This window comes from Nyctereutes procyonoides, unplaced genomic scaffold, assembly GCF_905146905.1.
Source record: "Nyctereutes procyonoides isolate TBG_1078 unplaced genomic scaffold, NYPRO_anot_genome, whole genome shotgun sequence".
In the NCBI taxonomy this organism is placed as follows: domain Eukaryota; kingdom Metazoa; phylum Chordata; class Mammalia; order Carnivora; family Canidae; genus Nyctereutes; species Nyctereutes procyonoides.
Window position 1 is genome coordinate 118,899,912 of NW_026575125.1, and position 24,406 is coordinate 118,924,317.

A 24,406-nucleotide genomic window follows, 5' to 3' on the forward strand; every position below is an offset into this window, starting at 1 on the left:
GAGACACAGGCAGACAGGCAGGAGCAGGTTCCATGCAGGGAGACCGATGCGGGACTCGATCCCGGGACTCCAGGATCACGCCCTGGGCCAAAGGCAGGTGCTAATCCGCTGAACGACCCAGGGATCCCCAAGGTGGTCATTCATTTAAAGTGTGTTTTAGGGGACGCCTGGGTGGCTCAGTGGTTGGGCCTCTGCCTTTGGCTCTAGGACTCTCAGGATCGAGTCTCGCGTCAGGCTCCCTGCATGGAGCCTGCTTCTCCCTCTGCCTGTGTCTCTGCCTCTCTCTCTCTCTCTCTCTCTGTGTGTCTCTCATGAATAAATAAATAAAATCATTAAAAAAATGTGTTTTACTGGCATAGGGGACAGGCACCCCAGGAAGGACGGCTCCACTGGGGGGGCGCTGAAGCAGGCAGCCAGACACAGGTAGGCTCCGTCCTATTACACAGGGAAGAGAGGCTCCTGCGTCTGCCCCACGGCAGGGAGTGCCCACGGGTGACCCGGAGGCCAGGGTAGAGGCCACGAATGGGTCTTGGGCTGCCCTCCTTGGCTCCAGCACCCACCGGTGGGAGACCCGGCCCGGGAGATGGTGCTCAGTAAAACGACCACAGTTCCTCTTCATTCGCAGGTTTTTATTTGCCTGTCATAATTCTGATATTTATGTACATATATATATATTTCTTTTTTTTTTTTTTTGTTTTTGTTTTTTGTAAAGGGCTCATCAACAGACCAAGCAAAGGCAAACAGGGAGACCTTGGCTGCCAGGCAGGAGCGCAGCGGAGCTGGGAGACCAATCTTTCCTTCTTCCTTTTTCTGTTTTTTTTTTTCCACGTCTGTTTTTATTTTTCCTAGGATGGGATCATCAAAGCTAATTGCTATAAAACCTAGAAACCACCTAGAGACTCAGACATCTGCCTACACACTAGCGGCATATGGGGAAAGGCAAGAGCACACACTTTCAAAGTCACGGTGTATTTACATTCCCGAGGTTGAGGGGCAGGGAGGCGAGGGAGGGCACTACTCGGGCCGGGCGGGGCGGCTGGAGGGTCCTGGGCTGCGGGCGGTGGCCGGGGCAGCGGGGAGATGTGCCTGCCCCCCACCCCCTGGCGGTGCCGGAGGCCACTTGGATGTTGTCTGGTGGGCACCGAAGGCAGCGTGTGTATGGAGCTCCTGGAAGCTGGCCGTGGAGCGGGGCGCAGGGGGGCAAGGTGCCGACGACCGTGGCACCGGCAGGTGGGGACCCTGGGCTCTCCAGATGGCCTCCTCTGCAGCCGCGGCCAGCTCGCCCAGCTCACGACCTGGCTGGAGCAGATAGTGGGGCGCCCAGTCCCGTCCCCAGTCCCGGCCGGGCCGTCCGCGGAGCGGCCACCCCTACGTCCTCTCGGCCCAACCGCGGCTCAAAGGCTGACGAGGTGGCCCCCGAAGGCTCCTGTGTGGGCGATCGGCCCCCAAGCTGGAACAAAGCAGTGCGTGCCCAAGAAGGGGTGCAGCTGGGTTTTGGCAATAAAGTGGGGACCAGGGAGTCAGAAGGGGTTTGGAGGCAGCGAGTTCCTCTCCTCTGCCCCCAACTTCAAGCCTCCCCCAGGCCCAGGGCCGGAGGCCGGGGCCCGGGCCTGGTAGAGAGAATGGACGGAGCCTCAGTCCCAAGGTGAGCGCAGGTGCTGGGCTTGGAGGTCTCAGCCTCGGACCCCCCATAGCCCGGCCCTGGCCTTGGCCCTGCCTGGCCTTGCCTGGAGCCGCTACTCTAGGGCCCCGGCAGGGTTGATGGGGGAGGCGGCCCCTGAGCTGTCGTTGCCGCCTGCTGCCTCCTTCTCCTTCTTGCCGCTGTACTGGCCGATGAAGGAGCCGTCCTCGTTGAACTGCACGTCCACGCTGCCCCCGTAGTCGGCCAGGCTGTCGTCACTGCCCAGGGGCTTGATGTCCCCATTGAGGGACGGCTGGCTGCTGCCAAAGGCCTTCTCCTCGTTGTCACTGCGGGGGCAGAGGGCAGGAGGGAGTGGGAGGCTGCCCGGTGGAGCCCGGCGGGAGCTGGCGCGTGCTGGCTGGAGGGAGGAGGCCGGGGCCCGGGTTCCACCTGCCTTTCATTAGCTCTGAACGCATTGGGGAACCAGTTCCCCCCTGACACGCACCCCAGGATCCCAGGGGCTGTGAGGAAGCAAGTGGGCGCTCAGCCTGTAGGTGAGCCAGACAGGGGCCCCGGTCCAGCTGTCACCCCTTGCCCAGCCCGCGGAAGCATGGAGCTGGGAAGATGATAGGCAGGCCCAGAAATGGGGTGTCAGTGTGGGGACCAGGTGGAGCATGCTGGCTTCTCCCTGAAACAGGGCGCTGCCAGGCCAGAAGGCTGGGGGAGCCCCGAGCCCCGGCGAGCAGGGCCCAGTGGCACTCCCAGGCACCCGCAGGAGGGTCCCTGCCATCAGGCTCTGACAGGATCTTCCCACCACCCCAGTCTTACCTCTCCAGGGACCTGACAACACCCAGCAGCACAAGGAAGAGAGAGAGACAGGGTCAGACATAAAAGCGAGGGGGTGCGGGGCGGCCGGGCGGCACGTGCTCTCACCCCCAGCTCACCTGTACTCGCCGAAGGTCTCGTCCTTCATCGGCCGGGCCTCGGAGTCCACCTGGGTGTCCTCCTTATCCTTCACTGGAGACACAGAAGGCCCGGCTTTGTCTCCCACCCCTGCCTGACTCCGGACACTGGGCCCCATCCCCAGCTCGGAGACACGGGGGAGGCGCCCCCTCTGTCCTCTGAGTGCCCCCCGCGCCCCGGAAGCCTTCAAGGCACAGCACTCACCCCGCGCGGGCCTCGGTGCCACCTGCTGCTGCCTGGCTCAGAAGCCCCATCGGGCCCCGCCCGCCCCCACACGCCCACACCACCCTGCCAGAGGCGGGGGACCCAGGAGGGCTTGTAGCTCTACCCCCCTCACCCGAGCCCCAGGCCAGGGGTTACCTGAGTATTTGCCCCCTTTGCTGCGCTTGATAAAGCAGAGGATGAGCAGGATGAGCAGCAAGAGAATGATGGCGCTGATGAAGCCGATGAACCAGCCCTCCGTGGCGAAGCCGGCGGGCGGGAGCCTCACGCGGCCTGCGGGAGGTCGGGGAGCAAGGCCCTGAGCGGGGGCCGGGGACACACGCTCTCTCAGGCCTCTGGCCCTGGGGACTGGCAGGGCGGGGAGGGCCAGCCCGCAGACAGCCGGGGCCGGGCCGGGGGTGGCCGCGATGACCTGGGGCTGAAGCAGGCTTGAAAGGGACACCTGGGGGGTCCCTGAGGGGCTCAGCATTTTGGCTCCACCTTCGGCTCAGGGCGTGATCCTGGGGACCCGGGATCGAGTCCCACATCGGGCTCCCTGCATGGAGCCTGCTTCTCCCTCTGCCTGGGTCTCTGCCTGCTTCTCCCTCTGTCTCATGAATAAATAAATAAAATCTTAAAAAAAAAAAAAGTGACACCTGGGGGGACCCTCTGGGTGGCGGGGGGCAGGACCTTTGGTGAAGATGACTACTCCGGAAGCAGTTAGAACGGAAGGATCCGATAGGGGCCACTTAGGGCCGGGCCTGCTCCGGCCCGGGGCCCAGCGCCCGTCCCGCCTGCGCTGCCGGAGCCTCACCGGTGCCGTTGGTCTTCACGGCCATCTTCAGCAGCACCCGCTCCTTGAGCAGATGGATCTCATAGTCGGTGTCGGGCTGCAGGTCCCACTGCGTGTAGGAGCTCTGGTTGTAGCTGACGTACTGCGGCGGCAGGTGAGGGCCCATCTTCTCGTCTGCGGGGGCGCGGGCGGCAGGGGTAAGCAGGCGGCCGTGCAGCGCCCCAGCCCCCCCCCCGGGGGCCCTGCGAGCTCACCCCCCAGGGCTTTGAACCAGATCTGGAAGCCGAAGTTGCACTGGCCCTCCTTGGGGACCCAGGAGACCACGCTGTAGTTCTCGCCAGCCATGGCCGAGATGTTGCCAAAATCCGGGGTCCCTGGGGAGCGAGAAGAGGTTGTGGGACCCCGAGGCTGCGCGGGGCCGCCCCCCCCCCGCCCCGGGCCCCATGGCTCACCGGACAAGGCCATGGTGCCTCCCTCGCGCACGATGGCCTCCCCGGGGCCCTCCTTGGTGGTGGCCTGCAGCTGGAAGCGGTAGCGCAGGTGGGGGCTCAGATTGGTCAGGTTGTGTGTCCGCAGCTCGGGGTCCGGAAGGTCAAAGGACAGCTGCTCCTTGTCCCCGTCATCCACTGCGAGGAGAGGCGGGGAGTGGGCCTTCGGGCTCTGCGCACCCGCCCAGCTCCCCTGCACCCGTCAAGCCAGCGGGGGCTCGAGTCGGGGCCCGCGACCCACGTACGGGGGTGGTAGGAGAGCACGTAGCCGGTGAGCACGCCGTTGTGGCTGAGCGGGGGCTGCCAGTGCAGCAGCAGGCTGGTATCCGACTGGCACTCCAGGTGCAGCGCCTCAGGGTGGCCCGGCACTGTGGGGCACAAACACGGGTGGGGGCCTTGCCCGGGCCTGCCCTGCAGTGGGGGAGGGCGGGCACAGGGGCGGGGGGCCCACGGCTCACCTCCCTCCGGGGTGCTGAAGGTCATCTCGCTGGCGGGCCCCAGTCCTCGGCCATTGAAGGCCCGCAACTCCAGACGGTAGGAGCTGTAGGGCCTCAGGCCCCCCAGGACGGCGCTGGTGGTGTTGGCGGCCACCACCACGTGGCCTCTGTGGACATGCCTTTTGCTGTGCCTCCTCTGACTGCCCTCCCACCAGTACGTCACCTGCGGGGGGTGGGGGACAGGAGACTCCACAGGGGCGGAAGGCGTCCGGCACTGCATACCTCGGTGCGGGCCTCCCATTGCCCTCCGTGGGGACCCCTTCCTCACACCCCGAGGACTCCTGGGAGAGCAGTTCACAGGCTGCACAGGCCCACCCCAAATCCTGCTACTCCTGGCGGCCTCACACCTCACCTTGGGGATCCCCCACCACCACGCCTTGAACGCTTCCTTACGTTGTATCCTCGGAGGTGGCCCTTGACCTGGGCTGGGTCCACAGGCCACCACCGGACCAGCACGGCGCTCGAATTGAGGATCTTGATGCCTTCCATCTCAGGGCTTGCCTGCGGGTCTGGAAACAGCCGGTGACAGACGTCGGCCTGCGGCAGCCGGAGACCAGCCCACAACCCTCCCGCAGGAGGAAGATGGATTTGGATGCCGTGTGCGGGGCAGGCAGTTTGATGAGCAGGGCATGTGCGTGGGGTCAGGGTCTCTCCTCACAGACGGTTTATTGGTTGCAAGGGAGAAAGGATCTCGGCCAGGCGATCAAAATTAGCACGGGGTAGTGTTCCAGGTGCAAGGAAAGGAAAGGAGCCGGACGACCAGACTTGAGGGGGGATCCTGGGCTGGATCCCCACTGACGCGGTTGGCACATCGGCTGCCCGCTACATAACCACGGGGTGTCAACGCTTAACCTCTGTACTTTCACGAGGGCACTTGGTTATAGAAGAAACTGTCCTGACTCCTGGGAAGTGCTCTACCAAGAGCCCCGGTGCGGAGGGAGGGCCGTGGGCCACCCCAATACTCACAATCTTCCCCAGAGTAGCCGATGGTAATCTGGGGCTCAGGGCCCTTGCCCTGGCTGTTGACGGCCTGGACTTTGATCTCATAAGGCACGAAGGTGGAGGTGTTGGACACGACCAGGAGGGGGTCGCTCACGATCTGTTCCTGCCAGGCACCCCGTGTCCCCTGAGGGCGCCATTGGACGCGGTACTGAACCTGGGGGGCATTCCAGTCCATCCACCTAAGCGGCTAGAGGGGGGTGGGCAGAAGAAGAACTGGTTGGCCAGGAGCACCCCCTCTCTGGCCCGCTCCCGAGCCCAGCCTCATGTCCTGTCATCCTCTGGTCCCCAGCACAGACACGGGGAGCAGCCAACACCTGGATCCTGGCCTGATGTCCCGGGGCATGCTCGGCCCGGGGCCCCTCACCTTCCAAGTGATGACCATGTTGCTGGTCTCGTTCCCTTCCCCCTTCACATCCACAGGGTTCTTCTCTGGGGCTGGAAAGTAATGTGTTAACACATCAGAGCTGTGGGCTCCTGCCGAGGCTGTGAAGGCCAAGGACGGAGGAAGGAATGGCCTGGAAGTCAAGGGCCAGCAGCTCTGGGGGAACCCTGCCTCCCAGCTCCCGCTGGGAGCCTAGAAGCAGAGGGGCTCAGACATCTCTTCCCCTTGTGCCCCACGTGGCTCACCTGCCTCGGGTGTGACCACAGTCTCAGAGGCTGGGCTGGGCTCCCCGGGGCCGTATTTGTTGATGGCCGTCACTCTAAAGGTGTAGTGGACGTAGGGCGACAGCTTGAGGGTGGTGGAGGTCTGGTTCCCGGGCACCTTGCCCAAACTGTACCATTTCTCAGGCGCCATCTCCTTGTCTTCAAATTCAATGTCATACTCTGCCAAGAAGGGAACCGGCGATTGGGTGGGTGGCACGTGGGGGAGGGCTCGATGGGGGTATGAGTCCGGCTCTCCCCGCGGAAGGCATTCCCAGAGTCCCACGAGGAACTGTGCGCCCCAAACACAGGCGCGTGCCCCAGTGAGGTGGCCAGTCCCGGGCCGTGGTCGTGGGAGGAGGGAGGCCCCAGGAGGAGGAAGGCTAGCAGGGGCGGCCGTAGGGAGGCGGGGGGCACCGTGCTCGGGCCTCTTACTCTCGATGGGGGCGTTGTGGTCCTCGGCGGGTCTCCAGGACAGGCGCACCTGGCTCTGCTTCAGCAGGTGGCGATCGGACAGCTCCAGGTGAGGCACCGGCCCGGGGCTCCCTGAGGGTCACGGAGGGTGGGTTCCCCGGCCCACATGCCGGCTGAGAACCCCACTCCCCAGCTTGAGAGGGCCCCGTGCCCCCCGTGCCACTGGTCCCGGGACTCACCCACCACCAGCAGCTCTGCCCTGCCCTCCACCATGTCCAGCTCGGTGCCGGCCACACAGCTGTAGTTGCCCTGGTCACTGTAGTCCACGCTGTGGATGACCAGGCGCCCGTCCTCTATGAAGTACCTGCCGGGGGGGGGCATGCTTGCCCGTTTGTTCTGCTGCCCGCCCCTCCCCTCCCCTCCCTCTCTTGCCAGACCGTCCCTGCTCAAAGCAGGGGTGCTCCCCCATGGATGAGGCCAGGAGGCCTGGACATCCCGCTTTCCCCACTCTGCCCCCTTCCACCAGGCCCGCACTTGTCACTGTCCCCAAACTCCTGGAGATTTCGACCGTCCCCTCGCCAGGTGATGCTGTGCTGCAAGGAAGGGTCAAAGGAGGCCTGGCACGTGAAAGTCACTTTTGAGCCTTTTTTCTCGATTGCACTCTGTGGCCCCTGTGTGATCTGAGTGGCATCTGAGGACAATGATGGAAAGGGAGGGTCACTCCTGTGTCCTCCAGAGGCCTTAACCCTCCCTCCTGGAGGTGTTGCCGATCACATGGTGTGGGGGGGTATCACCTGACCTTTGACCTGCAGGTTAGCCACAATGGTCACGTTGTTCTGGTCGTTGGCAGCCTGGCAGAAGTAGTGGCCAGTGTCATTGGCCTGGAGGTCCCGGATGCCCAGGGTCCCGTTGGTGTAGGGGAAGAAGCGTTCATCCTGTAGCACGGTCTTCCCTTCCTTGTCGAGCCTAGTGTGGGCAGGGCAGGCCCGGCTCAGACCCCATCCGGCTGGTCGCCCCACGCCCCAGCTCCCTGGGAGGCCGGATGGCTTAGAGGTGCCCCTTTCGGGGAGGGGTCACTCACCACTGGACACTGGGCACAGGAGCTCCAAAGGCCTTGCACAGAAGATAGGCCGTGCTGCCCTCGACCGCCATGTACGTCTCGTTGTCAGGGGTCAGGATCTTGGCCGGAAGTTCTGGGGGAGAAGCAGTTACAGAGGACAGGGCAGGACTCAGGCCAGGCGCAGGGCTCAGGCCAGCCTCTCCCAGGCGGGCTCCGGGCATCCTCGGGTCCCCAAGAGCCCTGCCCGTCTGGCTTCTCTCTGCCCTCCAACATGCCTCAGATAGCCTCCCACCCCAAGCGCCCAGGTTTTCCCGATTACTTGATGCCCCAGTGACCGTCCACCTGTTCCTGAAGGCCCTCCCGGCCCATCTCCGGGAGAGGAGCCACCAGGCCGGCCTCGGCACATCTGGGCCAGGGTGGGCCTCCGCTCAGGGCCATGTGGTGGCCAGAGCACTCTCCGAAGCCACCTTTTCATCTGTAAATGGTGTGCACCCCCCACCCCCCACCCTGCACTGCTGAGGAAGGCGGGCGAGATTTGGGGCGAAGGGCCCCGGTGTGGCGAGAGGCAGCCACAGTAGACAAAGCAGCCCGCGCTGAGTAAGTCCGGTGGCCTCGCCGGGTGGGCTGCAGGACGGACAGACAGACAGACGGGTTACTCACGAACGACATAGATGTAGGCATTGGCCAGCAGGAGCCCGTGCCGGTTGCGGGCCTCGCACTGCGTCACCATCGTGTCGCTGGGCTGCACGTTGCTCAGGATCAGGGCCCCACGCTGGATCCGGTACTTCTGGTCCTTGGCCAGCTCTGCAGGGGCAGCGGGTGGCCGGGGGGGGGGGCAGGGCAGAGCAGTGAGGCACGCTGAGGCCCCTCCTCGCCGTGCCCCCCCCCGCCCCCCGGGGCTCCTGTAGTCCCTGCCCCTGCCTGGGGCCACAGTCACCTTCCACAGGAATCCCGTTGATCCTCCAGGTGACCTCGGGTTGGGGCCTCCCCTGCACTTGGCAGTCCAGGCGGGCAGTCTCTCCGGGGCCGTACAGATGGCTCTGGGGCTTGTGCAGCCAGTAGGGGGCAGCTGCGGGGGCAGGAGCGCTGCCCTGAGCCAGCAGTCCCCCAGCCCCAGCCCCTGCGCCCACCCAGCCCCGGGACAGTGGGTGTCGCGGATGGCTGTCCCCCGAGGCCACTCCGGGAGCCCGTGCCACCCAGCGGAGGCAGCGTACCCTCCACCGTGACGTAGTAGGTGTGCCGGTCGCTGCCCAGGGAGTTCTCGGCCAGGCACCGGTACTCGCCATCGTCCTCCTCTGCCACGTTCAGCAGCTGCAGGGTCTTGTTGTGGTTCTGGTAGGTGACTCGGTCCGCTGGCATGGGGCCACTGGGGCGCAGCCACTTGATGCTGGGTGTGGGGCTGCGGGGGGCCGACGTGGAGGAAGGCCAGGCGGGAGAGCACAAGGCTGCTCAGCCCGGTCCCGTGACACCGGCCCCAGGGTCTGCCCCCCCCCACCCGGGGCACCCCGACTCACAAGCCCTCGGCGATGCACTCCAGGACCAGTGGCTGCCCCTGCAGGGCTACCAGGTGGCTGCTGGAGTTGGTGGGGAAGAGCAGGCGAGGCTTCCTGTCGATCATGCTGTTGGCTGCGGGGAGAAAGGGAGTGGGTGGTGTGGCCCACGCTCTCTCACCCTCGAAGTTACCAAGCAGGGGACTCCCCTGCGAGGCCCTGGGGCCTGTGTCCCCTTCTCTGCTCAAGGGAGGGCCCCATCTGGCCTGGGAGGAAGACTGAGGTCATTTGATCTTTGGGGTGGATGGTGCCTGAGGATCAGAGAGAAGGGGGGAGGTGCATGAGTCTTTGGGACTCACTGGCCTTGACCCGGAGGTCAATGGGTTCCTTCTGGATGATGGTCCGGGTGCCAGGAAAGTGGGCATGGCAGATGTAGTCTGAGTGGTTGTCCGAGGTGAGCACGTTGGCGAAGTAGAGATTGCCGTTCTGGCCCATTGTCACCCGCTCATCCTGTTTGATGTGCAAGATCTCTGTGGGGTGGGCGGGGGGGCAAGGAGGCGAGGGTCAGGCTCCATCCGGGAAGGTCTACCCCCTGACACCTCCGCCCCGTCGGCGGCCCCTGGCGGGCACCCACTGCTATTCATCCAGTAGATGCGCAGCGGCTCGGCGCTGGGTGGTGGGTGGCAAGGCAAAATGACCGACTCCCCTTCCTCCACCTCCACGGGTTTCACCGTCTCCTTCGGCCACTTGGGGGCACCTAGAAGGGACAGGGAAGCTGGCACTGGGTCCCAACTCTCCTCCGGGGCGGGGCGGGGCGGGGCCCGGGGAGAGGCGGAGGGAGAGCTGCTGAGGGAGTCCCCGCATCCGGAGGCAGACGCTCTGGGGGGGCCTTCTGGGCTCAAGGCTGAGGCCGGCTGCGTGCAGAGCAGAGGCTGGGCAGGGGACCAGATGGCTGCGAAGGGTTAACCCTTCACAATTCTCAGCTCCCACCCAGAGGCCTAGCATGGGCGGGGGGTGGGGAGGCTGTGGTGCGGTGATGGGGGAGGGGAGCCGGGGAAGGATGTGGGAGTCACAGACCCTTCCATCATCCTGACACGGAAACCATGGCAACAGTTCCCAAGGTAACCAGAGGGGTGGAGAGGAGAGAGGAGCATGCTCGGGAGGCAGAAAGCTCAGGGAGGATGGGATGCAGAGGGAAAACCCCAGGGAGAGCGCCGCGCAGATAAAGACAGAGCTGCAGAGCGGCGAGGAGGGAGAAGGAGGGCCAGGCTGGAGGTGGAGACGGGGCAGCAGGGAGGAGGGAGAGCGGAGGAAAGAGGCCACGGAGTGATGGGGGAGACATGACCGGAGACGTGGAGGAGACGGGACTGCAGAGGCGCAGAGGGGATGGGAGGCCAAGCCCAGGCAGTGACTCAGACAGACACAGGGAGGGACGAGGCCCCCGAGGCCAAGACGGGGCAAAGGCCAGAGGAAGAAGCGGCGACGGAAGGGGAGCTAGAGGTGACCAGGAAGACAGTGGAGAAAGGGACAAAGCACGGGAGGGGGCCACCACTGGGGAGCAAAGGAGGAAGGTGGCCGCAGCTGGCAGGGCACCCGGTCTCCCCGCCACACTCAGCCACCAGCTGGGGGTGCAGGGCTCCCTGAGACCTGTCGGGGACCCTCTCATGTGTCCCGGGCCCTCCCAGGCCCCTGCAGCGCCTCGCACCCTCGGCCATGAGCTGGATCTCATGGGACATGGCCGTGCCCAGCTTATTGCTGGCAAAGCAGCGGTAGGTGCCCTGGAACCTCTGGGCAAAGTTGCTGTTGTTGCCCGTGATGGTGAAGGAGCCAGAATGTGGCGCCTGGTGCACGGTCACACCCAGTTCTTCCTTGGGTTTGAAGTGGACGCCATCCCGAGTCCAGCGGAACCTGCGGGCAGAAAAGGGCTCAGAGGCCCAAGGCGCTGGACCCCAGGACGGGGCTGGAACAGGCCAGGGCAAGGACCAAGGGTGATGAGTGAGAGCGCGGGGCTGGGGGACGCCTGGGCGCAGAAGTTGGTGGCCCGGGGGGGCATGAGCACTAGAAGCCGAGCTCAGCAGCCAACGCCGGGGCTCAGAAGGTGAAGGTCACTCACTGCACTTCCGGTTTGCCACTGGCCTCACACTTGAGGCTGATATCATCTGTGGGGAAGACGACCAGGCGCCGTGGGGACTGTTCCGTGATGACAGGTGGCTCCATCACTGGGGACAGGATAGGCAGACACGTGGTAAGGATGGTGTCTGGCTGGCTTCACGGCCGCGACCCCTGTCCCACCGCGAGGGAAGCAGGGCTTGAAACCCCTAGAGGCCCCGAGGCTAAGGGGGGTGTTTGTGTGCGAAGAACCAGGCTGGGCCTCGAACAGAGGGAGAGATGGGGACACGGTGCACAGGTAGAGAGAGACGCAACAGGGAGAACCAGGAGCAAGAAGTACAAGGAGAGACACCTGAGAGAGAGAGACGAAGCCAGAGACAGAAAGCGGGGAGTCACAGGGAGAGAGGGGAGCAGAGGACAGGAGAGGGAGCAAGAAAACCCCGGCCAGGGCGGAGACAGAGCAAAGATGGCCCACGGGTCAGGGAGCCCGGACAGGGAGCCAAGAGCCAGAAACGACAGGCGACCGCGCAGGGCACAGGGCTCACGGGGAGAGGGGGCCCGCTGCACCCCTCTTTCCCTGGCCTTCTGCGAAGCACTCCCACCCACCCGGCCCCAACTTACCGCGGTATCCTTCATCTAAGAAATCCAGGCAGCAAGGGAGAGAGCGGAGAGAAATGCTGACACTAGGCCCCAGGGGGCCTGAGCCCCCCGCAGGCCCCCTGCGGACGGGGAGGGAGGGACCCCCCCAACGTGGGGGCTCCATGCCAGGCTGGAGCTGTGGCGGGCGGAGGCCCAGAGGACTGGCCGCAGCCTGATGGCTGGTCTCCCGGTGGGTAATGCCCACAGGGAGCCAAGACTGGAGACACCTGTGCCTCTTATGAGGTTGCCCTTTGGACCGGCCCTTGAATCCCCCCCACACCCCACCCCGCAAGGCCTTCGGAACTGACCCCCCTTCCACCTAGGGTGCTTGGGGGGGGCAGGCAGCCCAGCATGCAGGGCTCCCTCTCCTGCTGCAGCCCACTTCCCTCCTAATCCAATTAGCACAGCTCAGTGTTTTCAATTACCCAGGCCCAGCCCTCCCAGCCGGCTGCCCCTCCCCCCGAAGCCTCCCAAAGGCCCGGCTGCCTCCGACTTTCCGACTTTCCGTCGCCCGCAGGGCTGACGCCAGCCCCCTTTCTCCCCTTCCTTCCTCCCCGCCTGCCTGCCACTGAGCTCCCCGGTGCGGAGGCCAGAGCTGCTGCCCCCCTGCCCCAGGACTCGGCCGGGCCGGGGCGGCTGTGAGGACGGGAGAGGAGGCCGGGAGGCACTTGTGCGCTTTGTCTCTGCAGAGTGACCTCCACTAAGGGCCCCCAGGAGAGAGGAGGCGGCTTCCTGGGGACACTGCAGCTGGAGCCCTGAGCTGGGGAGGGGCCAGTGCAGGCAGCCCAAGAGCAAGAGATAGTGACTGGGATGGGTAACGGGATGGGGGAAATCGCCTGGGTGGAGGAAGCAGGAAAAGAGACAAAAGGGCCTGGAGGGGCAGGGAGGGAGACAGCTCTAGCTGGAGGACAGATTCCAACAGGGAGGCACCAGGCCACCCATCATATTGCAGTGGGGTCAGTCACAAGCGCTGGCCAGTGCCCAGGGCAGCCTCCTTCTCTCTCCTCACTCCTCCCTGCCCTGCACACGCAGACACACCAGGCCAGATGGCCCAGCCTGCGGCAAGGTAGCAGGGCAGGCCAGACTGGTGCCCAGAGTCAGGCCTGAAAAGCAACCAAGAGGAGACAGAGGGGAAGGAGGACGAGTACATGTGTGTGAGTGTGCAAAAGTGTGACTCCAGGCAGACAAGTGAGTGCTCCTGGGTGTACTGCATGTGGTATGTTTGCCTCCCAGCGTGTTTGTACATGGGTGTGTCTTGCCACAGTACATCTGAAGGCTGTGTGCGCGGGTGCTTGCATTCAGTATTGCACACCTGCCTCCGTCTGTGTGGATGGCTCTGCTCCTTTGTGTCTAAACCCCTCGCCTGTGTGTGACTCTGTGTGTGTGTGTGTGTGTGTGTGTGTGTGTATGCCGCCTATGCATCCTCTGAGGGTCTCTGCTCCTTCTGTACATCTGTGCCTGGTTGGATACAGGTGGCTTGTCTGTGTCTACCCACACATGCATCTGCGTGCATCTGTAACGGGAGTCTGCATAGGCATGACTTCGTGGATTTCCATGTGCGTATGGAAGGGGACATCCCCACTCTTTGTCCCGTTGCTCCCTCTCCACCTCCTCCACACCCTCGGTTGCCTTCCCCCAAAGCCAGGCACCTTCCAAGCCCACCTCCCTCGGCCCCTGTCCCATTCCTGGCACAGACAGACAGTCCTCCCCACTGCCAGCCCCCAGCTCATCTCTCGGTGACACTGGCCTGCTCCAGGTCCAGACTCAAGAGACAAAGGTGGCAAGGTGAGGGAGAAAGGACTCGAACTACCAAGGAGCAGGCTCAGGATAAACATCACCACAGTAACACACACCCCACACGCAAACGGGTACTCACATGGCCCCAAGTCACATGCAGCCACTATGATCAAATGCTAACAAATACCTGCAGACCTTCACACACCTGACCAGTAAGTACAATAAGTAACAGTTATAGCGACTCACAAACTTACGCATATAGGAAATCGAAGTCACACTCAAGAAAATCCACATTTAGTCAATCACAACCACCCACGTCCACACACACAAAATACACAGTCTGTGCGACTCACAAGCACACGCACTCATGTTTTGTCACAAGCTTCCAGCCATACTCCGCAACCTCCACACACTTACCCACTTACACACTCCACAAATGAAGGGTTCCAGCAGTCCCACCCTTCGGCCCCACCGAATCCTAAGGATCCAGAAAGTGGCTGGGCCTTTGTACGGAGTTTTGTCCCATCTCCGTTCACAGACAGGGCTACCGAAGGCCCGAGACGGGATTACCCGCGTCAGGAGGGCGAAACTTGAATGCAGGCCTTTTCACAAGCCAGCGGGGACCCGGGGCGCCCCCCACCTCCGGCCGCCCCCACCCCGGCGCCGGGTGGGGGAGGGCGGGCCCGGGCGCGCCGAGCCCGCTGTCCGTGGTCCTGAAACCGCCCGTCCCCTGTCCGTGGTGCTGACGCGCCGCGCGCCCGCCGCCCCCCTCTTCGGGGGCCCGGGGACCATGCGCCCAGTCCGTGCCCAGGAAAGTGGGAGCCAGCAGAGGCGAGGAGGCAGATGATAACGAGGAGGCCAGCGCGGCGGCGAAAGGAGGTGTGAAGGCTCCCTCGAGCTACTCACATTCGTCAGGGATCTGGATGAGCAGGCAGGGGCTGCAGAGAAGGAGAGGCCACAAGTACCGCAGCGACACGGCCATCTTCCCGGCGGCGCCGGCGGCTGGGCACGGCACAGCCGGCCGGGCTCGGCTCAGGCTCCGGCCGGAGAGAAGGGGGCCGGTGGGCGGCTTGGGGCGGGAACCGGGGGTGGGGGCGCTGGAAGAGGGAAGAGGGAAAGGAAAGGTGGGGGAGGAGAGAGGAGAGAACGGACGACTTTAGTGACTAACATCTGGGCGAGCCCGGGCTCCTGGCCCCGCCCCCCGCCCCGCCCCCAGCTGGCCGGTTCCCCCACCTCTCCCTCCCCCGCACTTTGGAGGGAGAAACCTAGAAGAGTCTTAGGGCTGGCTAGGCCTCCAGGTGCTCTTCCATTCCCTTTCTCCTGTCTGTGCCTTCCGCAACAGCTGCCTCTCCAGCATCAACTTGTTGCCCCCATCAGCTCCCCTGGGCATGCCACAGGCCACTCTGCATGAGTGTGGATGTGGATGGGCACGTAGCCAAATACGCACATGTGTATTTATGCAGCTGTGTGTGTGTGTGTGTGTAGGAGCACATTTGTGTATGTCTTCTCCGAGAGGTAGTGCACTCACGAGTGGGTATGTGGGAGAATCAATGCATGCGTCTAGATAGCTGTGTGTGCACACAGGAGCATGTGTGTGTCTTGTCATGTGTGGAGGGATGAACCCTCACGTTTGCCATCTCTGTGTGTGCACACAAGCGCAGTTGCACATGTAAGTAGAGAACTCTTCTCGGTCCTGTTGCTGTGGGTTTCAGAGCCAACTGATCTCTGGGTGCTGTTCAGGGCTAAAAAGCTGGTGGGGGGCAGTGGGATCTTGGGAAGCGGGGACAAGGAAGGGAAGAAAGGAGCCCAGGAAGGTGGCATTTCACAGAGCAGTTTGAGGAAATGAAAGAAGGGGGAAGGAAGCCTGACGTCAAGAACTGGCAGGACAAAGAGAAGTAGGAAAACACCTCTCAGGGGCAGCCTGGGTAGCTCAAGAGGTTTAGCACCACCTTCAGCCCAGGGCATGATCCTGGAGATCCGGGATCAAGTCCCACATTAGGCTCCTTGCATGGAGCCTGCTTCTCCCTCTGCCTGTGTCTCTGCCTCTCTCTCTCTCTCTGTGTGTCTCTCTCATGAATAAATAAATAAAATCTTTTAAAAAAGCACCTCTCAAAAAAAAAAAAGAAAGAAAAGCACCTCTCTGTCCCTCAGGCCCCTGGGGGACAAGAAAAGTGACTGTGGCTTCTCTCCTTCCAGATGCTGCAAGCCAGGGTCAGGGCGGGGATCAGGGGAGCTCTGGGTCAGTGTTTCTATAACCTCCCAAGTGTCTGGCAGGCCCAGGTCTTTTTCTGAGTTTTCAGGGCTCAGCTGCAAGATACGTCCACCCAAGCCCAAGGACACCACCACACCCACATCCACCTGTATGCAAGAAGCCCCAAGACTGGAGGCCCAGGGAAGGGGGATTTCTCTGCTAACGACTAGAAGAGGAAACACACTCCCAAGCACACAGCTGACTCTGACTCCAAACAGGAAGTGGTGTGAGAAAGAGATAAACAGAGAAAGTGCAAGAGGGTTGTAAAAGTAGGTTGCTGGTCTCTGGTCTGTCAAGAGAGCTTGAGGCTGGAGCTGGGGTCCGGATGCCCTCCCCAAGACCATATTGGACAGCTTCATTGTGCCCAGCAAACACCTTAAGAAGCAGGTAGGCAGGCCTGGAATGCCATGCTAAGGCATCTAGACTCGGTCAGGAGCAACCAGGAGCCATGAATTGGTCTTGTGTAAGGTGACCCAATAAGGGTCCCTGCCTAGGGAGTAGGTAGGGAAGATGGATGGTGGTGAAGAGCAGTCAGCTTGGAGCTCTCCCACATCCAGAGCTGGAGGGCCAGGAGGAGAAGCACCAGGATAGGCCAACATGGATGGGCTGAAGGCCAAGAGAATGACTTGGGAGGGCAGGGAGTGGTGAACACATGGCCCATTCCCAACTTGCAAGAACTGAGCTGGGGCCCAGAGGGTGGAGCAACAGCAGACCTGTTCTGCCCCCACCTTCCCCCACAAAGCCAGTACAAGCAGGGTGGGCCCCAGGCAGCCTCGGCCTCCACTTCAAGGCCTGTAGGAAACAGTAGGAGACTCAGATCAGAGGGCAGGGGATCAAACAACAACCTTGGGAGCTCTGAGCACTCTAGTCTGAGGAGGGGGAGGGGAGAGAAACCAGGGAAGGGAAGCTCAAAGAAGGGCCTTCCTGCTTGGAGGAGACCTGAGTGTTCCCTTCGCAGGAATGACGATCACTGTGGCTCCTCTTTGTCCTCAAAATCCAGGCTCCCAGAATGGGGCTTGGCATACATACTGTGGGTGCATATGCAGGATCAATACAATACTTCCGAGCCCCTGGTCACCATGCTCCGCCCCGTCCCAACGCGCCACAGTCTCCTGGCATTTGCCATCCGGCTTGCCACTGGCCTGGGCACGCAGACAGGCGGGAGCCAGAAGGTTGAGGCCCCTGACAGCTGGGAGGGGGTTGCCTCCTCCACACCCACTGCTGCTGGATCTCTGATCTCTCATCATTCCTCAGGCAATTACGGAGCAAGCAGCTCAGGTTGTCAGCTCAGCAGGGCCCCCAACCCCCATCAGCACCTCCAGGGGCACGGAGGCAAAGAGAGTGTTCCACAAGCTGGTGTACAGATGGAGCCAAGGCCGTGTCTGCGAGGGGTGGGGCCGGGCTGGGGAAGACTGAAGGGTGACAGACAGGGTGAGAAAGAGGCAGGAGGGAGCAGGAGAGGCTGAGAAGTGGGGCTGGGGGAGGGAGGACAGGGAATGGGAGACAAAGGATGCTGGACCACCACCACAGTAGCCAAGATGGAGAAATCCAGCAACAGAGACTGGCCCTGGGGAAGGGGTGGGGGGGGGAGAAAAGGGGGTACAAAGGGTGAGAGACGGCTGCAGAGAGCCCGGATGGGAAATGGTCCAAAGACCAAGAAGGGTGAGTGGTGTGTGTGCGCATGTGCATGGGGCCGAGTGCTGCCTCCTTGGGCATCCCTGTGCCTTGGGGTGTGTGCCAGGCAAGGGACAGAGGACGAGGAGGGAGATGGGCCTGAGGACGGGGGCTTCATGGGCTTGTAGTTCGGGCTGGACGGACAGACAAATGGCAGAGATGCTGCTGAGCCAGGGCCACAGAGACAAAGCCCATGACAACAGACAGAGCAGCAGGTCCCTGGCCACTTGTGGCACTGGGGCTGGGAGACAGTCGTGGGCAAGATGAGTGAGTCCCAGAGGAGGCGGGGACCCCCGCAGTAGGGAGGGAGAAGCACTCAGAGGATCCCAGTGGGGTCCTTCCAAGATTTCTGCCAGGGCAGAGTGCCCGCGCAGGCCCAACGGCGACTGTCTGCCTGCACGCCTGCACCCTGGGCAGGGGGGACGCACAAAGGCAGGCTGCTCAGGAGGGGGTCCAGCCGGGAACCCCTCCCCCGGGCCCCCCTGTGCAGGCAGGAAGAAAGGGCGCGGCAGGCACCGAGGCAGACTGCGGTCCACTGGAGCCCGCGGAGCTCCGGACTCCACGGGAGCTCCGCCCCTTGCCACACCCTGACTGGATCCTGGCCCTCGGTCGGTCCCCTGGGGAGTCCTCTCCTCGGGCCTCCTGTCCTCTCTGACTGTCCCGTCCTCTCTGCCCCTTCCATATGATAAAAATGCACCTGCTCCAGGGACACGTGGCGAGAGGGCCCTCCAGCCCAGGGTCTGCTGAGACGGGCAGTGTCCCCAGGCCACAAGGCCCGAGCAGGGGCAGGGCTGGGGGCTCAGGGTGCCAGATGCATGAGATGCTCCGAGAGCGCGCACCGGGTCCGCGCAGCCTGGGCCTGGGGAACGGCTGCGTGCAGGGACGGGATGGTCCCTGCGCCGGCTCCTGAGCAGGGCTGCGGGGGGGCCTGGGAGCCTGTGGGCGTGTGCGAGAGGGCGTGGGTGTCACCTGCACCCTGTACACCGTGTTCCTTTAAGGCTCCTCCTCGCCCTCCCCCCCAGGCTGTGGCTGGCGGGTTTCCATGGAGATGGAGCCCAACTCCCTCCACTGGCAGCCGAGAGGAAAGGCTGCCTGCCACAGCCTAATGGCTTATTTAGATAATACATAAAGGAGGCTGCTGAGTGGGCGCCCCCACACGTACCTGGGGGCCTGGGAGTCTTAAAGGATCGCCACCTTGTCCTTGTGGTCCCCCCTGCCTCGCCCCTCCCCAAGGCGCTCCCCAGAGTGAGCCCTCAGCCCCCTCAAGGCTGCAGTCTCCAAGGCAACAGCAGCTCACCTGTAAGGACCATTCTCCTTAAAGGATGAGGAAGGGGTGGGACAGAGGTTAACCCTTCAAGGGAGAGCAGGGAAAAGAGACAGTCTCCAGTGGGGGGGGAGCTCAGGGCCGCGGCCAGGACAGGTTTCCTCCACCCCCTCACGTGTGTCTCAGTCAGGTGCCCTATTTTATTAAATAAATTCGCGTATACCACTTACCACACGCCAGGGACTCTTCTACGCACTTTTACATACGTCACGCAATTAATCCTTCAAATCCCCCCGGGGAAGGAGGTGCTATCCTGATCCCAATTTTACAGATGACAAAACTGAGGCTCAGAGAAAGGTCATGGTCGCCAGGGCTGAGCTTCGAGAGAGGGTGGAGGTTCCCAGAGCCACCAAACACCACTGGCAGGGGCGGGGGGGGGGGTCAGCTCACCTCTCAGGCACTGGGCATCCCAACAAGTGTACCTGCTTGTGTTCCCAGGGGGCCTGGACGAGGATGGCCTCTGAGCCTCCAAGCCGTCCTGCCCCCTAGGGAAGGGCTTATTTGCTAGGCAGATGGCAGGCAAATGCGGGGGGCAGGGAGGGAAATCTTGGGAGGAGGCCACGTGGAAGTAGGATGTGACCCATATCACGCCTCAGCACAGAGCAGAAACCATCCCATGGCTAGGCCCTGGGATTTACACGACCCCCTCCTCTGAGGACGCCATCCAAGAGAAGGCACATTCCTTTCCCTGTTAGGCCTGGGGACAGCCGTGCAGAAGGGGAAACTGAGGCCCAGTGGAGCAGGGGCCAAGACTCCAGCCTCCCAGACTCCAAGAATGCCAGGGCTACAGCCAAGTTTCCCATGTGCAGTTGGGGAAACTGATGCCCGCGGCCTAAAAGCTGCCCCCCTTTGCCTCCCCCCACAAGCCTTCTCTTCAGCTCTGGCAAGCAGGCTAAGAACGAGACCAGAATAGCCCCCCACACACCTGAGAAGTGAACCTGCCACTAGAGGGGGCTTTGGGGGCCCTGCTAGGGGCCCGGCGTACGTGCCACTGCTGTGGGCTGGCAGGGCCGGCCTGTGGAACCCGAGGGACGAGAAGGCAGCAGAGCGGGCAGCGGTGCAGGGAAGGTGCCAGGTAAAGAGGCGAGGCAAGGAGCCCCAGGCTGCTGCTCAGATCTGCCAGTCCTGGGACACCTGGCCCAAGGAGCAGGGAGGAGGCGGGGAGGGGGTGCCTAAAAATGGCTCAGAGACTGTCAGGCCCCTCCAGCCCCTCAGGGCTCCCCGCTCCCAAAGGGCTAAAGAGCAGAGGGGGCACAGGAAGCCTGGGGTGGACAATGAAGCCTCTGTTGTCTCCAGGGCCTCAGCATTCCTAAGGCATGAACGCAGGAGGCCGGGGGAGGGGTCAGAGGGCGCCCCCCTCCACAACGGGAAGCCCCATATCATGTGTGTCGAGGCATGCCAGCCTCTGCTGCCACCGCCATCCGCCCCGCCCCTTCCCAGCACAGGCCCATGGGGCATCTGAGGGGACCCATTCGGGCCCAGAAGAACGCGTGTGCCCATGCTCCCTCACGAACACACACAGATGCACACGTGCAACCAGATATACGATCCCCACACATGCAAAGAGGACTACTGGAAGCTACGCACACACCCAGGCCCAACACCACCCCCATGCAAACGTCCAGCCTGGCTGCGCCCTCCCAATCGGCCCGGCTCCGAATGCTCTGGACTGGCGAGCTGAGGGAGGGGCTCCTGGGATGCATCTTCTCCCGTCCAGCTCCTCGGGCAGAGTGACATCAAGATGGACAGGCTCACAAGGCACCCTTGGCTGAACGCACAAAGCCCAGGCCGCTGTCCCCTCCTGCTCCACCCAATCCAAGGCTGACAAAGCCATCCCTGGCGGGTTTAGGGCCAGAGGTTGGCATGGGCTGGTGAGAGGCGGGACAGCGGCTGGGCGCTCCCTCGGAGGTTTCCTGACCTGGGGAGAACATGAAGGGGCCCGGGCAAGCTCCTGAGGCCCGGCGTGCTGGGGCATTGGACAAAGAAAAGCTTCCAGAAAGGCCAGGGGTCTAGACCCTTCCCCTGCAGAGGGACCCCCCCAACACACCATAGCCTTCAGGAGCCACAAAGATCCTGTTGATATGTGGGGGGAAGGCAGACTGGCCTTGCTAACTGCCTATCCCCCAGTCCTCTGGCCGGTGGCCAGCAGGCGCCTCCTGCCCACCGTCCAGGTCAGATGAGGCCCCTACAGGCGGTCTGGGCCCAACCCAAAGGCCTGGAGCCCACTGGAGGAGTGCTGGGGACTGCAGCGCTGTCTCCCCGGGCCGAGGCTCAGAGCTGGGGCCAAGCTCAGGGCGACTGCAAGTGGGGCAGGGGAGGAGCGGAGAGAGGAGATAGACAAAAGGGGAAGCTAAGAGACAGAGATGGAGCCCAGGGCACCAGCGGGGAGGGGTGGGGCAGGCAGAGGCAGGGGGAGGGGAGGAGAGAAGTAGTGCACTCCCCTCGGCGAAACTCAACTGAGCGGGGAGAAAGGCGATACCTTGGTGGGGGGAGCGCATTAGAGCTGGGTGGCTGGCCTAGAGAGAGCAAGGGGGGGCAGGGGAAGCAGAAGGGAGGCGTTCAGGATGGGCCTGGTCGGGTCGGAGCAAGCCCGAGGGTGAAAGACTGGAGGGCAGGGCTTGCTGAAGGCCCATCCCGGCGGGGGCCCCACCCAGGGACCCAAAGCTCGCAGGAGGAGCAGGCAGGGAAAGGCAGCCGCCTGCTTGGGACCCTAAAGGGAAGGATCAGACCCCCTGCGTGCCCCATTGTCTGAATCACAGGCTGGGGCGGGGCCCCTGGGACTGCACTCGGCTTGTCATCTCCCCACCTCACACTTGCAGAGGGGAGCCTGCAGAGCAGGGTGGCTGGCCGAGATGCCCCGTCTTGGCCCACTTCTGCACAGGACCCCCGTCTCTACTCCATTCTCCCCTACCGCCTCCAGGCCAAGCCCAGGACAACCCTACAAACCCATCCCCCTCGCCCCAGAACTGTTTAATCTTTTGCTCAAGAAGGGGATCCAGGAAAAGCTACTGTCACCTCTGTCACCTTTGCCCTGGCTCTCCTGACAGCTGGCCTGGCACGGTGGGCCACGACTGGCATGGCCTGGCTGGGCCTCTCAGCGAGGCCACGCACCCCTCGCTGGCCGCAAGAGCGCCCCGAGACGTTCTTACAGCTGCGGCCATTTAGAGTGGCACAGAGGCTGCCTCGGAAGGAACCTTGGAGATGGGCGAGTCTGCGCCCTCCTGTGCAGCCAAGAGGGCTGAGACCAAGCAGGGAAGGGTCCGGGGGCCCAAGTCACTGGGCTGGGGAATGGCGGGTATGGCACGTGGGTTGCCCCGTCCATGCTCCCCAGCCGGTTCTGCCCAAGTGCGTGCCATGGAAGCCACCCTCCACGGCCGCAGGACGAGGCCACTAGGAGAGGAGCCCACGCCCCACCCGCCGGAGGAGACCTCGGACCGGGCCCTCCGTCACTCCTTGCCTCCCTCTTCCCTTCAGAGTCACAAAGGAAAAAAGAAAACCAATTCATTCCCTCTGAGGACAAAGACGGTGTCGGCGTGGTCTGTGCCCGGCTTTCCCATCGGTAGCGCGGAGCCCGGCCCAAGTGGGCGCCTGGCAGTGAGCAGCTGCCCAGCCGAGGGCTGCCCGCGCCGGCCGGAGCTCCTGGGCAGGGAGGGGCTCATCGGTGTGCAGAAAGGGGAGCCGGCCGCCTCGGGGCGCTGTGCACCCACTCGGGGCTCTGCAGGGGGGGCTGGAGGCTGGGCACTGGGGGAGGAGCCTCTGGGGAGCGGGGCGGTAGCAAACCGGGGAGACTGAGGCTGGCGTGTGCTGAGCGGCGATCAGATCGCCAGCAATCCTTAATTTCTTTTGTTCTTTTCCGTATATTTGAAGGGTACCACGCAGACACAGGTATGAAGGGAAAGGGGGAGACCAGAATGCAGCAAAGAGAAAGGACGAGGAGCCGGAGGACCTTCCGGGTCTCAGCCCGGACCCCAACTTGCCTTGTGGCCACAGCTAGCCGAGAGCCCCTGAAGGCTGGGGAGCCCGTGGGTGCACGTGTGGGTGCTGCACGGGTGCGGTGCCAGGAGGGAGGCTGGGCCAGACTGAGTGCCACCACCTGCAGCAAGGGGCTGGTCAGGAGTGAGAGGCCCCAGACAGGGCTGTGCCCCAGCCGCCCCATAAGGGACAAGAAAGATGATGCTGGGCAGCCGTTCATGAGAAGAAAGGCTGACTGGCTTATTCACTGTCAGGGCCACGTGAGTCAGCAGAGATGACACTGGGCTGCCCAGAAGCCCCTGCCCGTTGGGTGGAGTTAACTGGAAGCGGGGCACCTACTTGGAGGGGGTGTCAGGCCTCCAACTCCTCGGGGCTGGCAGATGGCCCCGGGGCTGCCTCCTAAGACCGGCAGGGATGAGCGGGGCTCCAGATCCCTGTAGGGGGCAGCAGGTTGTACTAGGTGCTCTGTGCAACCCTTGCCAACCAAGAGATCCCAAAAGTCTGCCCTGAGGAGGGGGAAAGCAGAATTACAGGCCCCTCCCGGCGGGAACGCACGGAGACCGGCTCGGGGTCGGCCCCGGGAAGGAGCGCGCGGGCAGGGACAGCGCCCTGGGCAGCTCGCCTCCCGCAGCCTGGCCCGGAGCCACTGAGACCCTCCCTGCCTCGCCTCCACCGACCCACCTTCTGCACCCCTGTGCACTGCCGCACACCCACGGGCGCCCAGGCTGACCTCACGCAGCGCACCCTTTCTTGGCCACGAGAGCCTTTCAGGAATTAAGGCTCCAGACACACCCTGCGCCTCCGCAGGGGACCCCGGTCCCGGAGCAGGCGTGCGGGGGAGCCCCGGGGAGTCCGGGCCGGGGTTTGGAACGGAGGAGGAGGAGAACAAAGCCCCCCTTCCCCCTCCACCCTGCCTTGGGGCGGAGGGCCGGGCAGCGCCCAGCCCCGTCCCCACCCCTCCCCCACGGCCCGGGCGGCCCGGGCCACCCCCACGACGCCGGCGGCGGGATCCTCAGCCCAACGGAGCCCCGGACTGGGGAAGAGGGGCAGCCACGCCCAGGGCCACACCCCACGTTGGCCGATGGGGGGGTCACCGGTCCCACCGCGCTCCCTTCCTCACCCCCGCGCACACCCGCAGGGACGTGCCAACTTCAGCCCCCACCTGCCTGCACAGGCCCTGCCTGGCTCCCCGCGTGGCGTCCCTCTCCCGGTCGGCCTTCTGGGCGTCGCCCAGGTACCCCTCACCTGTCGGGCTCGGGCCCCCGGTCTCCTTCCCCCGCCCGGCTCCCGTCCGCGGGGCCCGGAGCCCAGTGCCCGGCCTGGGTGGGGCTCCGGCCACCCCGCCCGCAACTGCGGGCAGCCACCCCGGGCTGGGCCGAGCGGGGGGCCGGGGGCGTCGCAGCCGCAGCCGGGGCGCGAGGGCAGGCCTGGCCCGCTTACCTGCGCTGCGGCTGCCGCTCGGGCCGCCCGCCCAGCCTCCGCGCACGCCGGCCTCGGACCCGCTGCCCGAGCGCGTCTGCGATGCCGAT

At 63.8% G+C, this 24,406-nt stretch overlaps 1 protein-coding gene across 2 annotated transcripts; it reads right to left on the reverse strand.

Moving 5' to 3' along the window:
- Nucleotides 1-619: 619 nt before the first annotated feature.
- L1CAM (L1 cell adhesion molecule) lies at nucleotides 620-24,406 on the reverse strand. 2 transcript variants are annotated; one of them, XM_055338983.1, is made up of 27 exons: nucleotides 24,318-24,406; nucleotides 14,563-14,753; nucleotides 11,285-11,390; nucleotides 10,877-11,079; nucleotides 9,806-9,928; nucleotides 9,531-9,701; nucleotides 9,196-9,307; nucleotides 8,896-9,080; nucleotides 8,619-8,750; nucleotides 8,342-8,485; nucleotides 7,703-7,814; nucleotides 7,421-7,587; nucleotides 7,156-7,312; nucleotides 6,861-6,985; nucleotides 6,643-6,753; nucleotides 6,193-6,390; nucleotides 5,930-6,000; nucleotides 5,530-5,752; nucleotides 4,957-5,072; nucleotides 4,525-4,726; nucleotides 4,312-4,434; nucleotides 4,031-4,204; nucleotides 3,833-3,952; nucleotides 3,600-3,752; nucleotides 2,945-3,079; nucleotides 2,566-2,638; nucleotides 620-1,968 (listed from the first exon to the last, which is right to left on the reverse strand). In XM_055338983.1, the coding sequence occupies exons 2-27, from the start codon at nucleotides 14,636-14,638 to the stop codon at nucleotides 1,737-1,739; spliced, it is 3,744 nt and encodes a 1,247-aa protein (XP_055194958.1). In that variant the 5' UTR covers nucleotides 14,639-14,753; nucleotides 24,318-24,406; the 3' UTR covers nucleotides 620-1,736. The 2 variants fall into 2 exon arrangements, with proteins under 2 accessions (XP_055194958.1, XP_055194959.1); XM_055338984.1 differs by lacking the exon at nucleotides 620-1,968 and adding an exon at nucleotides 2,431-2,461.

What these genes read in the sequence shown, in the direction of transcription:
- L1CAM (XM_055338983.1), bottom strand. Translation starts at nt 14,638, where the DNA reads ATGGCCGTGTCGCTGCGGTACTTGTGGCCTCTCCTTCTCTGCAGCCCC. An exon ending in TGACCTCCGGGTCAAGGCCA is followed by an intron (nt 9,308 to 9,530) that starts GTGAGTCCCAAA and finishes TTCTCCCCGCAG; the next exon opens with CCAACAGCATGATCGACAGG. An exon ending in AGGCACCATGGCCTTGTCCG is followed by an intron (nt 3,953 to 4,030) that starts GTGAGCCATGGG and finishes CTCGCTCCCCAG; the next exon opens with GGACCCCGGATTTTGGCAAC.